The sequence below is a fragment of the Phascolarctos cinereus genome, unplaced genomic scaffold (genome assembly GCF_003287225.1).
Source record: "Phascolarctos cinereus isolate Bilbo 61053 unplaced genomic scaffold, phaCin_HiC Scaffold_2;HRSCAF=192, whole genome shotgun sequence".
Taxonomy (NCBI): Eukaryota; Metazoa; Chordata; class Mammalia; order Diprotodontia; family Phascolarctidae; genus Phascolarctos; species Phascolarctos cinereus.
The window spans coordinates 278,060,466-278,077,877 of NW_027555625.1; the positions used below are offsets into that span (position 1 = coordinate 278,060,466).

General features: G+C 35.0%; 1 protein-coding gene across 12 annotated transcripts in view; it reads right to left on the bottom strand.

The window, feature by feature from the left end:
• Positions 1–17,412, bottom strand: part of CHD9 (chromodomain helicase DNA binding protein 9) — a 242,361-nt gene that overhangs the window by 51,487 nt on the left and 173,462 nt on the right. For all 12 annotated transcript variants that reach the window (XM_020985173.2, XM_078150065.1, XM_078150070.1 and 9 more), the window contains 4 exons: positions 11,102–11,297; positions 8,160–8,327; positions 7,134–7,313; positions 1,768–1,878 (listed from right to left, as the gene is read on the bottom strand). In XM_020985173.2, coding sequence (XP_020840832.1) covers positions 1,768–1,878; positions 7,134–7,313; positions 8,160–8,327; positions 11,102–11,297 — 655 coding nt within the window. The remainder of the gene's footprint in view (positions 1–1,767; positions 1,879–7,133; positions 7,314–8,159; positions 8,328–11,101; positions 11,298–17,412) is intronic.

A 17,412-nucleotide genomic window follows, 5' to 3' on the forward strand; every position in this document is an offset into this window, starting at 1 on the left:
ACAAGTATGAAAAATGGCTGACAATTTTCAAGTCTCAAAAGTTCAATTCTATCCTTTCCCTCACTTATCTTTCCTGACTCCAATAGTAAAACCAAGGAGGAAAGCGGGGAAAAATAAAAATCACCTGTCTAGGCTAATTTTATTTCTCCTTCTGTACTTGCTTGAAATTTCATTAACAGAAGGTTTCAACAGTAGCACAAAGAACTATCTCCAAGAGAACAGTAATGAGAAAAGTGAACAAACAGCTTTTTGATGAGATGGAAGTCTTCAGTAAAGTGAGAAGTGGCCTCAAAGCCAGGCAGACCAGAGGTCAAGTCGTGCCTTTGGCAGATATTGACTGTGTAATTCTGGGCAAGTCATTTGACCTTTTGGTGCTTGAGGCAACTCTTTAATACTGTAAACTGCAGACAAAAGTGCTGACCAGAGAACTGTTAGAGTTTCCTAACCTAGGAGGAACTCCTATGGTAATGAAAGTCTAGGTCTAGTTCCTATCCCTTTCTAAGATAAGAGTCACATTCTACATTATTTCAGAAAATACAATGCCAATATCTAGCAGAAGCAGAATTTAAACTTACAAGTACTCATTCTACAATCATTATTTTACTTCAGTATTTCAAGTTAAAAAGAAAAATTATTGGTATGGGTAGTTTCTTCATTATAGAAATAAACTGAAATTCCTCCATGCCCAAGAGGATGGCTGCAACCTCAGAGTCACACTGAACTACTTTCTTTCCTTCACATTCCCTTCTTCCTACCCCATCCTTCTTCATTTCCAAACAGGTAACAAGTTATGCTAATTCTACTTCTATGGCATTTGCCCTTTTTCTTTGTCTTAGCTAATATGGCCACCACCCTAGTTCAAGTCCTAATCATCTCTCACTCATAACAGCATCCTAATTGGCTTTCTCTTCTCCAACCTACCCTCCACATAGGTGCCAAAATTGTCCTCCTTTTAAAGCACAAATCTGAAATGTCCCTTGCTCAAAACCTTCAGTGGCCTACTACCTTCCCATTCTTATTTCATACTACTTCCCTATATTCCAACACACAAGACTGACAGATTTCCCCCATACTTTACATACCATCTCATACCTCTGTATATTTCCATACGCCATCTCCTATGCCTGCAATGCACTCTCCCCCCCATGCCCCAGAATTCTCCTCTTTTTTCAAGACTTAGGTCAGGTACCCACCTTCTCTGTGAAGATTTCCCTGGTCCTCCCAGTTGTTAGTATTTTTTTCCTCCCTTTTTATCTTGTATTTAACTTATCTGTTTATGTATGATATTGCCCCATAAAATGTAAGCTGAGAGCATAGAGTGTCCTATTTTGCCTTTATATCCCCAATGACAAGCATATTGTCTTGTATATTAAGGGTTTTTAATTGAATGGTCTTTGAGTTGCTGCCCTGCCTCCCTGCCCCACAAAAAAACCATATTCCAAAATATCACCTATGCGCCAACCTTAGCTTAGTTAAGTTATTCCTTGGAAAGCAGATCTATTTTTCCTCTACCAAGTCCATAATAAAAGTCTTAATAGCTTACTAGGTAGCACCTGCCAAACAGTATACTCTGTTAGCATAGCCTTTGAGAAGTCAGGATTATTTCTATACTATGGTGAGGTATTAAGCTGTTAGGCCTTAATCTGGGGAAACAGAAATGAATTCTCCATAATATTTATGCAAAAATTGATTGAAGTAACCAAAAATTAATCATCTCAAGGCACTGTACTCTCAGAAGAGGAACTCTGGAGGAAAGAGAATACTTACTCTGCCACTAATGGCTTCTATATCAATTTCTGCTTTCTTTGCCCATTTCTGCCAGAAGTTGGGATCATCTAAGGAAATATCAGTCCGGTTTCCAGAAGCCACAAAACTTGCCTGAAATACACAATTACAGCTCTTAACTATTAATACTGACAGGAAACTTTTACATGATATATTTAAACAAAATCTCCTCAGCATACCAAAGTCCACCACTACTCAGGACCTGGGCTCTGAGTATATTAACTTGCCTATTAAAATATTTCTCAAGAAGTATGTTGGATAAAGTACAAATTGTGCTTAGGGCAGAGTTTTCCATCAATTTAGGCAGCTGTTTCACACTATTAATTCTGGGTAGTTTCTAAGTTCTTTGTAATCAAAGAGTACAACTTTTCTCTGGTAAGCATGAGGTAGGGATCTATCCATGATAGTTTACTCAAAATAGTAACTGATGAAGGGAACAAAAATGAATACAAAACAATTCATTCAATTCCCTCACATACCACAACCATCAATCACAGTTTAAAACTGCTACTTTGTTTTCACAACACTTTAAGGCAAACTTTGTAAAAAAAAGTCAAATATTAGATAAAATGAAAATGAAAACTATCACTGTATTTATTCTCTAAATAGGACAGGATTTGAAGTTAGTACAATACATAGACTAGGATAGCAATTTCTGTTATAATTCATACCTTTTCTTAATATAAGAAGAAGTAATCCAAGACATAGAAAAATTGAAGGGCTTTTTATATACATGACAGTCAAAGTTTCAAGAAACTGACAGTCTGATTTAGAACATCAGAACAAAAAAGTGCCAGAAAATACTCCAACTCTTGTGGCAATACTGTTAAGATTCCCATAAGATGATATTCAAAGAATATGTTTTAAATTTGCAATCTATGCTCATGATGCCTAATTACTACAGATACAATTTGAAGATAATAAAAATTTTCTATTTTATAAAAAGACAATTCTTTTTCTTAATGGAATTTAAGTATGTTCCACATTTAGGAAATTAGGATGAGCAAAATCATAACCCTAAGAAGAAACAGTATAGCCTTTTGCTGAAATCCAAGCTTGTGTACATAATACAATAATACAGGACAATGCACAAGTGCTGTTTTACATTTTAAAAAATGAAAGCTAACGACTCTGAATGTTTTATATATATAAAATTCTAATTTATATAGTAAAGCCAGACTAGTTCAAAATATCAAGCATAGCCAAAATGACACCATCATTCTGTGTTAAAATAGACATCTGGAAAACATAAAACTCACTATAACATAATGAATGTTTTTAAGTTGACCAAATAGCACAACTGGTAACACAATTATATCTGTATACAAGAAATAACTTGAATATATAATAAGGACTTAACTTTCTTGATTGTGAAATGAGTTTCTAGTTTAATGACTGAAGATATACACACCAATATCTGTACATCCTTTTAAACGCACAGCTCCGAATTTTTTGAACTGAGAAAGAAGTGACTGAATGCATCTCAGGGGATTTTATTTCATATTGAATTTTCATTAATATATGCCACTTAAGTGTTACCAATCTTAGTGAATGATCATTTGAGTTAAATGATTTGGGACCACTTAACATGAAGAGCCACCAGGAAGGTTAACACTGTAATTCAAATAAAACAATCAAAATTTTGTAACATATTACTGTCCGGTTGTTCACATAAAATCTATGTCATATAGGTCACCAGGGCTAATTTCTCTTATTCTCCTGCTAGATATAAGAATGCCAGAGGAAACAGTAATTTCTCAAGAGAAACTGAATTTTGTAATTTAGAGTGAATGGGTTTTATGCAAAACCATTTATGATGACATGTGCACCATGATAGGATCAATAGATTTATTTTTCAGTTAAGCAAGTTTAAGTATTTTAGCTAATCCAAGGAATTATCTTGTTAACTGACACATACCTTAATTTAAAAAATTCAAAAAATTCTCTAGGACTGTAACAATGGATAAAGCCTACATAAATTAAAATACCTGTTGTGATAAGTGGAAGATGTCATCAAGTACTGGTTTACCGACTGCTTCCAAATGTTAAATTCTAATATCCTAGCTCCCAATAAATCATATTTCTTTAAATGCATTCCTTCAATCATTAAATCCCTTTATTATTTGCAAGAGAAGACTTTTAAATGGTGAAATCCATCTTCCTACAACAGAAAGTAGCAGAAAGATAGTAGGGGCCATGTGTTTTCATAGAATGGCCCTTTCACATAAGCAATCTGAAGCATGCCCCATATTGTTTTATGTTTTGCTTTGTTTTAAATTAAGCTGTTTATAGGTCCCCCTCCCTCCACCCCAGAGGTTAAAAAGTAGGAAAATATTCTGTTTTTTAAAAAAAATTTCCTGATTGCACATCCTTAGAAAAATACTGGATTTTACAAATTTTTAAGGGACCAAAAAAAAAAATCGAAACGAGGCGTAGGTGATAGATATTCAGTTATAAATGAAATTTTCAAGAATGGGTTTTAGATGTCAAGCTTGTATTTAGGGAATAAAGACCATGTCTAAATAACTTATTATTTTATAAAGCACTATGATTTTTGTTTGTACATACTTAAATTTTATTCAGTGAATATGCAAGCATAAAGGTTGAAAATCTAGTCTAAAAATTATTTCCCCTTCCCCTGAAAAAGATTTTCTACTCAGTTAAGTATGTATTCCTTTCAGAGGTAGAAAAAAATATTTAACTTCAGAGATCATATCAGCAGGAGCCACCTCAGATGTAGAGATGATTTTAATCAGTCAACAATTTTTTCTGAGTGTCTATCGATAACTGTTGAGGGAGGGCATGGAACAAATTATATAATTGAATTCTAATTTTCCTGACTACAAACTTTTCTCTTATTTTCTCCTTTTATTTTCTTTTTCCTTGTATTTAAATTATTTTTTTTCTTAAGATCTTTAGAAGAGAATTGAATCTTGGGGCATGAGGTAGAAATCACAACTTATAACCTATGGCTCTGTATTCAGCATTTTTCCAATCAAATTTTAAAAGAAAACAATTATTTAAATGTTTAAGTGTTGACATATACCAACCTCATCGTAATCAGCGCATACTTGAATCATTTCACCATTTAAACAAGTACAATATGGAACCATGCATGGTAATCAAATCAAATGCTTTATAACACCATACATGTTATAATTTTATATGTTATATGTATGTTATAATTACAATGTTATATTTTGTTATAATTATAATGTTATAATTTTTTGTTATAATGAGAATCTCAAAATCATTAGATTAAACTTGTATAATCTTGGACAAGTTAATCAAACTCCCTGAACATTAGTTTTCTCATCTTCATATGTGTATATATAAAATGACCACACTTAAATAGGTGAGCTCTCTGGTCCCTTCCAGCTCTAAATTCTACCATCTATGATATAATAAGATATAAATTACATAATAATTTGAAGACTAAAGCTTACATACATGTCGATCTTGTTAGAATGTAAGTAACTTGGGAGCACAGAGTGTTTCATTTTTGTCTTGGTATCTCTAGCACTTAGCATAATTCTTGGCACATAGCAAATGTTTAATAAATACTTGTTGATGAAGATTTCAAAGAATGCATAATAGTCTTACAGCATACAGAGACATGAAAAAGGCTGGCTCTGAACTAAGTTCAAATCCTGCCTCTGACACATAGTAGTACTGGGACAGCAGGAAAATCATTTAACCTCTCAGTGCCCTAGGCAACTCTCTAGAAGTACGAGCTACAGAAAAGTAGCTTATTTGTATTCATGGAGGAGTTTCTGCACCAGAAACATCTCCTATAACAGAAATCACAGATTTTAAGCTGCCCACCTTTTGCTTCCACCTCAGATATATAAAATGGGAAATAGTTTTTGAATACTGTACATATAACTGGGATAGGGAAAGGGAAATCCAACAAAAAATAATTTTCTGAAGGGATGTTAAAAGTCAAGAAAATTCCTATAACTTGGGCTAATGACACTATTATGGTGCAGAATCTATACTTCCTGCATTATGGGGAATGGAAGGAGGAGTCTAGGGAGGAATGAAGAACATTGCAGCCACAGAAGGTACTAAAAATAAAGGAAAGAAGGAAGGAGAAAGGTGACAAACAATGGGACTCAATAATATACAAAAAGAATAATGCACATTTATACATGGTTGTAGGTTTAAAGTTTACAAAGAATTTTCCTCACAAATCTGTGAGACAGGCTGCATTGCTGTAAACGTTTGACAGATAAAAACACTGAAGCTCACAGAGGGGCCATGCCTTGCTTAGGACATTCAGAACCAGACATGAGTAAACCTGGAGCTCCACTAACTAGACCAGCTGTCTTGGGAAAGGGAGGAGGGCCCGGAGACCATGGAAAAGGAAATTGTGAAATCCCCAACTATTCTAATTAATGCATGATACATAAATATATATCTGTAGCATAAGAACAGAATAATACTAGTTCAGGGGTGGGGAACCTGCGGCCTCCAGGGCACACGTGACCCTGTAAGTCCTTAAATGCTGCCCTTTGACTGAATCCAAACTTCATAGAACAATTCTCCTGCACTAGTTTATACATTTTTTCAAAGTCTTTCCTTCCCAGAATACCAGAGTTGGAAGCTAGTTATACTTCATTTTAAGATATTAAGCTAAAGTCTTGTAATTTAAACTACCACCATAATAATAGCTAACACTTAAATAGCACGTATGTGCCAGACACTACTAAGCACTTTACAATTATTATAGCACTGGATCCTTACAACAAACCTGGAAGATAGGTATTATCACCTGTTATTATCTTCATTTTACAGATGAGGAAACTGATGAAAACAGAGGGTAAGTGATTTGTCCAGGGTCATACCACTACTAAGTGTCTGAGGCTTGATTTGAATTTAGGTCTTCCCGACTCCAGGCCTGGTGCTCTATCCACTGTACCACTAAGTACAATTTAAAACTAAGTACACTGTAACTTATTTACTTAAGATTAACTTGCTATATTATTACCAATATTTTATACTCACCCTATACAATTCCAATAAACATTTTAATTTCTTAATTACTTCAATTTCAAAATGATTTTCAACTGAAAAAGTTGTTTTTCACAGGGCATTTCTATTTTTATCTCCACAGATAATCGTAATAACATAAGTGAGCAGTGTATTTTATTTGAAATTAATTTTAAGAAATACCAAACATATCCATTTTCAAATGTCATGTATATGAAAAAAGAAAGTTTATTACCAAGTACTACTTTTGGACAAGTAAAGATGACTTGAGCAACTTTTGAAGCAGCAAAGATAAATGAACAAAAAGTTAATAATTTCATTAGACAAAATCTTTATAAAATGGTTTTCACTGCTACCTTGGCAAATGTTGAACCTCTTCCTTCTGATTCAATTGTGATTGTTTTTGTGCGACGCTGTAAAATTTGATCAATATCCTCTTCACAGAATTTAGAACCCTCATCTTCTTCATCCATAATGGCACCATATGCACCCCTTCGAAGTAGATCTTCTATTTCCTTTTTGGACAGTTGCTGAATCTATGGACAAAACACACACACACACACACACACACACACACACACACACACATTTTTTCTGAGTGAACATAAAATTCAGAAAGGCCAGACATTTAAACAGTGAACCTAGCTGTGCCAAAGAAAATAATGGAGGGCAGTCTTAAATCTTATGAGTTAGGATGTAAGGAATATCTTCCTAGAAGTGTGGCCTATTAAACAAAGGATTAGCAAGTAAGAGCACTAGCTCTGCTTTCTTGAATATCTTTAAGATATACTTGGAATGGCTTTGGTATAGTCTTATTTACAGGCAAAGGAACAGAAAAAGCTTGTAGTACTAATATTCTATAATGTAAGATGCATAGGAAATTGCTTATGATAAAATATAATAATGGTAAATGAACTTTCTACCTTCAAAAAGCCTGCACATTAGCATATTGTCAATGTTATACATCTGAAATACTCTACTTGAATAATTTAAAATTACTCTCTAACAGTAATTAAAAAAAATAGATATTAGATAAAAGTAAAGATAAACATAACTAAATAAATCACCCTAATCCTATACTACTCATTATGTACTGATGTACAAGATTTGAAAAGATAACACTGAACTCAGTCAGAAAGACATTTTTATAGCTCATAAGCACTGGAATCATGCAGAATTAAACATTTTTAACTGAAGAGAGGCTGAAACTTTGCAGAATTTTGGCATAATAGTAGAAGTCTGTTTCTTCTATTATGAAGAACTCAAATCAGTGTCCAGTATGTTGTAATAGAAAATGATACTCAAAGTAAATACTTTTTATAAGCTCCAACAAACTACAGAAATAAATCCAATGAAGCAAGAGAATTTGGAAATTTACATACACCACCAACACTATTTTCTCTTCCACTCATGCTCTGTAATACAGCCTTATCTAGACCCAATTTTAGGCTTGCCCGGTCGAACATCTCTCTCTCATACGAGTTACGAGTTATTAATCTGTAGACTTTGACAGCTTTGTTTTGACCAATCCTGTGACATCGAGCTTGGGCCTTGGAATAAAGGAAAAATAAAAAAGTTAAAGTTTAGTTTCAAAGAATATCTTTAACAACGAAAGATATTTTGAAAAAGGGGAAGTTTTATATGTAAAGTTATTTCAGATAACCTAGCAAATTATTTAAATTTAAATTTATTTTTGGTCAATTAAGTAGCTATCTCTATATCATATTGCATGCCATCTTGGGGAGGGAGGGGGAAAAGAAAGAGGAGAAAATTTAAAACTCAAAAGCTTACGGAAGCAAATGTCGAAAACTAAAAATAAATCAATTAATAAACAATAAAGCTATTCATGTCACTTACATACAAAAAAATGAAATGAAAAAATTAAGTAGCTACCTAAAATGAGAAACTGATTTATTGACCATCAATTAACAATAAGACAAAATTTAAGTTGATATTGTAAACACTATGTAAAATATTAGAAGTCCTGTTACCAATAAAACAAACAGAAAGTAGTATTTTATTATCAAATTTAAAAAATTTTTAAGTCTTATGAGAAAGATTTTGTTGATGGCCTCCCAAAAGCTATAAAGAATCTCCACATAATCTTAAACAATTTCTGACTAAAATCTTTTATTTCCTAATGGCCAACTGTCAGCCATCCTTTTAATGTATTTCAATCTTGCTCTGTGTGTGGTGAGGAGGGGAAAATCACAGTTTATCTGAATAAGTGAAGGATGAAAAAAATTTGAAAATGATGACAAATTTAGACGTAATTCACTATAGAGCTTAAAATTTTATCCTCTAGTGGAGCAGGTAGGTGGCGCATGGGGCAGCTAGGTGGCGCAACAGATAGAGCACTGGCCCTGAAGTCAGGAGTACCTGAGTTCAAATCCAGCCTCAGACCAAAACACTTGACACTTACTAGCTGTGTGACCCTAGGCAAGTCACTTAACCCCAATTGCCTAAAAAAAAAAAAATTTATCCTCTGTGACTATGCGGAATTCAGGGAAATAGGCAGATAAAGACTAGAAAACTTTAAAGAGTTTGCAATATCTTCCTCAAATCACTAGTCAATTCTTGATTGTTCTTGAACAAATATAGCCATGTATCCTGCTCCTGACTTTAAAGTTAACACTTGTCTATTTAGTTTGTTGAAGTTTTCTAGCATCTCATCAAGTTTTCAGTGTGGCTTCTTTATTTTGTTTGAACACCAAACGTAATAATTTTTCAAAATAAATATTTTGTTAAAGTATTTTAAAGTCAAATATGAGTAATTTTTAGATCATCTATCAACTCAGTCAAGCCATGGCCCTATTACCCTAAATAATAATAAACAACTGAGTTGATCTTACTTTTGAATTAATCTTAAATTAAACAGGCTATATCTATAATTACATATGTAGAGTAAAACAGCAACTGCCTCTAAGTTTAAATCCCTTTAAATCTAATATTACAGTCTCAACAAGTCTAACGCAAAATGTAAAGAAAAATTTCTGGTGTGCTTTTTGTCCTGTATCTGGCCCTATACATGTATCTTGCAACTTTCTTTTCCTCCTGTCCTCTAGTCTACTTACCTTTACATTTCGAGAAAGTCCCTTTATAATATTCTCTATTAATGTTCTTGATTTTCTGTTATTTGGCAAAAAGGGATTTGTGTACATTGTATTTTGCTTTTGGTATACTCAAAACCAAATAAAGACTGGGAAGGGAAAATTAGCTCCTTAAGGCTCAAGATGAAGGCAGAGCCAGCACCACACTCTGCCATGAGGGAAAAAGTGGCAGCAAAGGAGCCTGAAGAAGCAGAAGGAGAAATAAGCTCTGAGAATTTTCAACAAAACTCAAAAGGTACATGGAGACAGGCACAATGCTAAAATGCTAGCAGTGAGCCCCTGTGTGAATGATCTCCAATTCTGAATAAAGAGGGTAGAGAGCAACACTATTTACAACATGACAGGGCTGTTCAACTAAAGGTAATTCAAGGGAAACTAGAAAGCAAGGCCCTCCCATAGCAAGGGGCATGAAAACACTTATGTACCCACAAGAAGCTGAATGCTGCAAATTGTCTTGGACTCTGATGAACTGAAAACTGTCCTTGTGGTATTGGATCTTTCTGCCTAACCCTTGCATAAAAAATTCTGGTGGCAACTTGTGTTTCTGAATAATGCTTCCTGATTCTGGTCTTCTGGCTCAGAAAACCATATCCTATTATTAACTGACTTGGTGCTCTTGGTCCTCCCCAAATGAGTACTTACTATCAGTCACAATTTTTCCTTAGGAAGTCCTACCTGGTGCTATGGTTGAGCCCCAACCCAGTAAGATCCCATCCTTGACCCCATTCAGGACCAGGGATAATAAAAGGAGTATTTCATCCTTGTGTGAAAATGAGTAAGTACAAAGTTTTCTACTTTGACGAGTGTATAAGTGTAAAAAGTTTAACCATTAACCATTAATTATTTAATTAAATGTGATAAAAGTAAAATTCTTTAAGAATTTTGTACCTGTGTACAACTGAAAAAAATTTCCATAAAAATCATTAGGAAAATTTGCTATTCTGAAAAATCAGTTATTCAGATCATAGATCACCTTTCAATTTTGAAAACACATTTTGATCAGTTAAAATACAGTCAAGTAGGATTATTAATTGAAAGGTCACCATTATTAAATTAAAAAAAATTCAATCCTCTCATTTGGCAAAAAAGATTTCTTGGAATAAAAAAACAGAGAAAGATCTGTATTGGAAATGAAAGTCATAAATGAGATCAACATTTCACAGACTTTATCTTGTGTTTTCAAAATCTTTAATCATCTTAATCATGGAATTTACCTGGAGGTCATTTTGAGGATTCCAGTCAGAATCAAAAATGATGCATGTGTCAGCTGCAGTTAAATTAATGCCCAGCCCACCAGCTCGAGTGCACAAAAGAAATACAAATCTGTCTGAATCAGGTTTACTAAACCGATCTATGGCAGCCTGTCGAAGATTTCCTCGGACTCTTCCATCAATTCGCTCATACAGATACCTGTCAGGGACAAAAACAACAAATTCAGGAATAACAGAAACAAAATGGAAATAAACCTACTCAAATGCGATTAGGTTTTCCTACTCAGACCTATGTATGATTTTATAAAATTAGGGGAAGATATATTTCTCAGTTTGTGAGCTCTTATACTGCTTTTTCCCAGAATACTTACAATAGTGCCTTAAACGTAATAGCGGATTAATAAATATCTGCTGAATAAAATTAAGAGGGTATGCAAAATTCAATCTAGGAACACATCATTGCCACCACACAGATACTGAGTACTTATTATCAGCAAGGCTCTGTATAAACTACTATGGGAGACATAATAAGTTTTAAGTCAACTAGTCTAGCCTTCTAGAGTTTGTAACTTAGTCATCTATGCAGTTACTTAAATGTACAGGTAAAATATCAGAGTAAATGCTTTTTTTTTTTTGTGGTCCAGCTAACCAAATAGTATGTCTATAACTAGCACGGTAATTATACTTTACTGACCTGATCTGATTATAACACATAACACACACTGAGGAATCTTTTTCAACATGAGTTTTTTTTTATTACTTCTTACACACAACGAAAATTTTAAAATGTGATTGTACACTATTTTCATTGTAAACAAGGAAAGGAAAAGTGAGTTGAATGATATCTGATTTCTGCATCAAGCATCAACTTTCTCTGAACTCCTCTCATTCCTTTCCACTTCAAATATTCCAATTACCTAAACAAAAGTTGCAAACTCCAAAACAATAATAAAGGCTAGCATTTATAGAGCACTTTAAGATCTGGAAAGAGCTTTACAAATATTATCTCATTTGATCCTGACAACAACTTTGAGAAGCAGATTTAAGAGGTAATCAAAAACCAAATGAAATAAGGTAACCATGTAAGAAAAATATCCCAATAGTCTGAAAATGGATACTATATTCTTGACATTTCTTTCTTCTCCTACTGGGTTCAAAGTACTTTTCACTAACAGATTAGGCATTAGCTCTATTTCATCTTTAGGTCTTGTCCAAACAATAAAAATGTAATGTCTAAAAATGTGTCTTAAAAAAAATTTGGATGTCCCAAATGGTTAATTATAATTTTTTTTTGTTTTGAAAAATTTTATTTAAATAAGATCTCAAATATATTACATAACAAAATCTTTTTTATTTTTTTCTATTCATAATTTTATTTACTTATTTCTTTCCTTCTGTCCCACTGCACATGTACTTTGGAGACTTTTTACCGGACCAGATAAAGTGCATGTTTTGGTCTTCACCCTCCCATTTCTTTTTTTAAAAAATATTTATTAATTTATTTATTTTTAGTTTTCAACATTCACTTTCACAAGATTTTGAGTTCCAAATTTTCTCCCCATCTCACCCCTCCCCCCACCCCCAGAGGGCATGAATTCTGAATACCCCTTCCCCTAATCTGCTCTCCCTTCTATCACCATCCCCCTTCTCTTATCCCCTTCCCCTTCTATTTTCCTGTAGGGCAGGATAGATTTCTATACCCCACTGCCTATATATCTTATTTTCCAGTTGCATGTGAAAACAATTTTTAACATTTGTTATTATAACTTTAGGTTCCAAATTTTCTGCCTTCCGCTCTCCCCACCCACCCTCATTGAGAAGGCTAGCAACTTGATATATGTTATACATGTGTAATCATACAAAACACTTCCACAGTAGCCACGTTGTGAAAAACTAACTATAATTCCCTTCATCCTATCCCACCCCCCATTTATTCTATTCTCTCTTTTAACTCTGGCCCTCCTCAGAAGTGTTTGCTTCTGATTACCCCCTCCCCTAATCTGCCCTCCCTTCTATCATCCGCATACCCTCTTATCCCCTTCCCCTCCCCCATTTTCCTATAAGTTAAGATAGATTTCCATACCCAATTGAGCATGCACGTTATTCCCTCCTTAAGCCAATTTTAATGAGAATAAGATTCACTCATTCCCTCTCACCTTCTCCCACTTCCCCTCCACTGTACAAGCTTTTTCTTGTCTGCTTTATGTGAGATAATTTACCCCATTCTATCTCTCCCTTTCTCCTTCTCCCAGTATAATTCTCTCTCAACCTTTAATTTTATTTTTTTAGACATCACCCCTTCATCTTCAACTTACCTTGTGCCCTCTATCTATCTATATAATTTTTTCCCTCCAACTACCCTAATACTGAGAAAAGTCTCATGAGTTACAAATATCATCTTTCCATGTAGGACTATAAACAGTTCAACTTTAATAAGTCTCTTATAACTTCTCTTTCTTGTTTACCTTTTCATGCTTCTCTTGAGTCTTGTATTTGAAAGTTAATTTTCTATTCAGCTCTGGTCTTTTCATCAAGAATGCTTAAAAGTCCTCTATTTCACTGAACGCCCATTTTTCCCCCTGAAGGATTATACTCAGTTCTGCTGGGTAGGTGATTCTTGGTTGTAATCCTATCTCCTTTGACCTCCAAAATATCATATTCCAAGCCCTCCTATCCCTTAATGTAGAAGCTGCTAAATCTTGTTTTATCCTGATTGTGTTTCCACCGTACTTGAATTGTTTCTTTCTGGCTGCTTGTAATATTTTCTCCTTGACCTGGGAACTCTGGAATTTGGCTATAATATTTCTAGGGGTTTTCCTTTGGGGATCTCTTTCAGGAGGTGATTGGTGGATTCTTTCAATTTCTATTTTAACCTCTGGTTCTAGAATATCAGGGCAGTTTTCCTTGATAATTTCTTGAAAGATGATGGCTAGCCTCTTTTTTGATCATGGCTTTTTAAAAATTGAATTTTATTTATTTAACTTAGTTTTATTTTATTTAAATAAGATCTTAAATACTATACATAACAAAATCTTTTTTAAAAAATCAGTTCATGTTACTTAAGGTAGTATTGACTGCCTCGTTGCTTAATAAGTTGCAAGCTACATATTTTACTACATGGTTGCTTGATAATTCAAAATTTATTCCCTTTTGGGGCAGCTAGGTGGTGCAGTAGATAGAGCACAAGACCTGGATTCAGGAGGACCTGAGTTCAAATCCAGCCTCAGACACATAACACTTGTTAGCTCTGTGACCCTGGGCAAGTCACTTAGTCCCATTGCCTACCTTCCCCAAAAAAATTTATTCCCCTTTAAAAATTTTACATGAGGTAAAAACCTGGCATGGCAGTTTTTATATGTGTATCCTCCAGGTGGGGCACTACTAACATCTAGTCAGATCACATTGGAGAGTGGTACAAAATAAGAAATTAAATGTTCTTTTTTCCAAAATGAAAATCCTCTGTGGTCGTGTGGAGCCACCAGGGGATTCCTATTTTTTGTTACCAAAGGTTATTATGGTGTGATGGCTAGAGTTTGGTCACCTTAAATTACCCTAAATTCTAACGTAAGGAAAAATGCACCTAAGATGGTTTTATTCTCTTTTGGATGGAGAGGGAACTCTATAGAAGGAACACCATGTAACATCTGGAAAGATGTGGTCTGCGATGTGACTAGAGTTTGAACTTGACTTTTCAAGAAGATTATTGCTGTTTTAGGCTGGACATTATCAGTCTTCACCCTCTGTTTAAATGAGGGACTTCAAGATTAGATGGCACGGTTCTTTTCAGTTTATTACGTAAACTATGGTAGTACAGAGGACCTCAAATGGTTACAGTAGATAAGCTGTGAGGTTTTAAAATCTGTGACAAGGGGCAGAGGGACTTGTTTTTTTGCTCATTTTAAGGAAATCTCACTTAAGCTACAGTGAGTCACTAGCACTTAAAACCATGATCCTTTAGCTGGTCATCCTGGGCCATTTGAGTTTTGATGAAGTACTGCTGCCATAAGTTCTGGGCCTGGTTATGTTGTAGCTGAATTATTCTCCACAACTGAGATGTTCAATTCAGTACTATTGTGTACAAGTTTCTTCTTAAATATCATCAGTGGTTTCTTTTGATAAAGATCATTAGTGATCCCTTGGATAGTAGTAAGGGTCTTCTGGCTTCTCTGCTGAATTTTCTGTTGAATTCTAATACAGATATAATTCTCAGTCTCAGAAGAAAGGTGACATAAGTATCACCCTTACACGAATCAGCAAAGGAGTTGTAACAGAGAAGGTTCTTGCTATGATTCCTTTTCCTTGGTAGTATACCACGAGGAAAACATTGGTGAAGAGATGGAGAATCTGGAAATGAGGAGGCTCTACAGCATGGATCTAACACACTTCAACTGGAGGGCTTTCATCTATTTTTGTAAGGTTGGCTAAAAATGGTTTTTACATTTTAAAACATACTTGGCTCATTGATTTTTATTTGTTGACCTCTGCTCTAAAGGAAATTCTTCAGAGAATTAGTTGCTGGGATTATAATAGAATTGTTAGTCAATTCAATATTTTATCTCTTAAAGTAGCATGAAAGGACCTGTTGTCAGTAGTCACAAGCATTTATTAAAGTATCTACTATGTGCCAGGCATTGTGCTAAGCACTTCAGATACAAAGAAAGGCAAAAGTCACTTCCTACTCTTAAGGAGTTCACAATCTAATGGGGGGAGAAACTACGTACAAACAAGCTATATGAAGGACAATAGGAAATATTTAACAGAAGGAAGGGACTAGAATTAAGAGGGATAGGGAAAGGCTTTCTATAGAAGGTAGCAAAGGAAGCCAGGAGGTGAAGATGAGGAGAGAGAGCATTCCAGGTATGGGGGACAGTCAATGAAAATGCCTGGAACTGAAATTAAGGAAGATCAAGACCAGTCACTGGACTGAAGAATATGTAATGGTGTATAAGGTGTCAAAAGCCTGGAAAAGTAAAAGTGGGGTGGTGCTTGATTTAACCACGCATTAAATACAGGGGTAACATGGTCAGACCTGAGCTTTAGGAAAATTATTTTGGTGGCTGAATGGAGGATGAACTGGAGTGAGGGAGAGATTTGTGACACACAGACCAAAAAACAGACTATTGCAATAATCCAGGCATTAGGTGATGAGGCCTGCATTAGGGTGGTGGCAGTATCATAAGATAGAAGGGAAAGTATCTGAGAGATGTTGCCATGCTGAAATTCATAGGCTGTGGCAACAGACTGCATATAGATGGTGTGAGATAGTGAGGAGTTGAGGATGACACCCAGATTGTAAGCCCGGAGGACTGGGAGGATGATAGTTTCTTGGACAATAATAAGGAATCAATCAATAAATAAACATTTATTAAGCACCTCCTATGTGCCAGACACTAAGTGCAGAGGATACAAAAAGAGGCAAAAGATAGTCCCTTCCCTAAAGAAGTTCACAATCTAATGATGGAGACAAAATGCAAACACATTCAGAAAAACAAGTTACATACGGGAATAAAAGGAAATGACAAGAGGGAAGGTACCAGAATTAAGAGGAGTTGAGAAAGTCTTCCTGTAGAAGATGGTATTTTAGTTGGGACTTAAAGGAATCCAGTGGGTGGAGATGAGGAAGGAGAGCATTTTGGGCATGTGGGATAGGCAGAAAAAATGCCTGGAGCCAAGAGATGGAGTGAATTGTTCAAAAGACAGGAAGGCAGCCAGTGCCACTGTGCTGAAGAATAGGAGGAGGGGAATAAGGTATAAGAACATCAGAAATGTGTGGGAAACAGAGGAGCTGGTTATGAAGGGTTTTAAAACTCCAAACAGAGGATTTTGTATTTGATGTTGGAGGCAATGAGGAGCTAGTAGAGTGTATTGAGTAGGGAAGTGGGAGTGACATGATCAGACCTATGTTTTAGGAAAATCATTTTCTTGACAGAATGGAAGATGGATTAGAATGAGGAGAGATAGTGAGGAGAGATTTGAGGCAGGCAGACTTACCAACAGACTATTTCAATAGTTCAGGTGTGAGGTGATAAGCCCTGTACTAGAGTGGTGGTAGTGTTAGAGATGAGAGAGGGGGAATATTTGGGAGGTGTTGCAAATGTAAAATTGAGAGGCCTTGGCAAAGATTGGATATGAAGGCTGAAAGATAGCGAGGAGTCCAGGAAGTCCAAGGAGGCCTAGCATTTGGCCTGGCACATAGTAGGAACTTTACACATGCTTGGTGATTAAAGATCTGTTACATGAAAGGCTACACTGTTAAGAAGATATGTTCTATTATTTGACCTCATAAACACTCATAATAACCAAGTGGGTTTTTA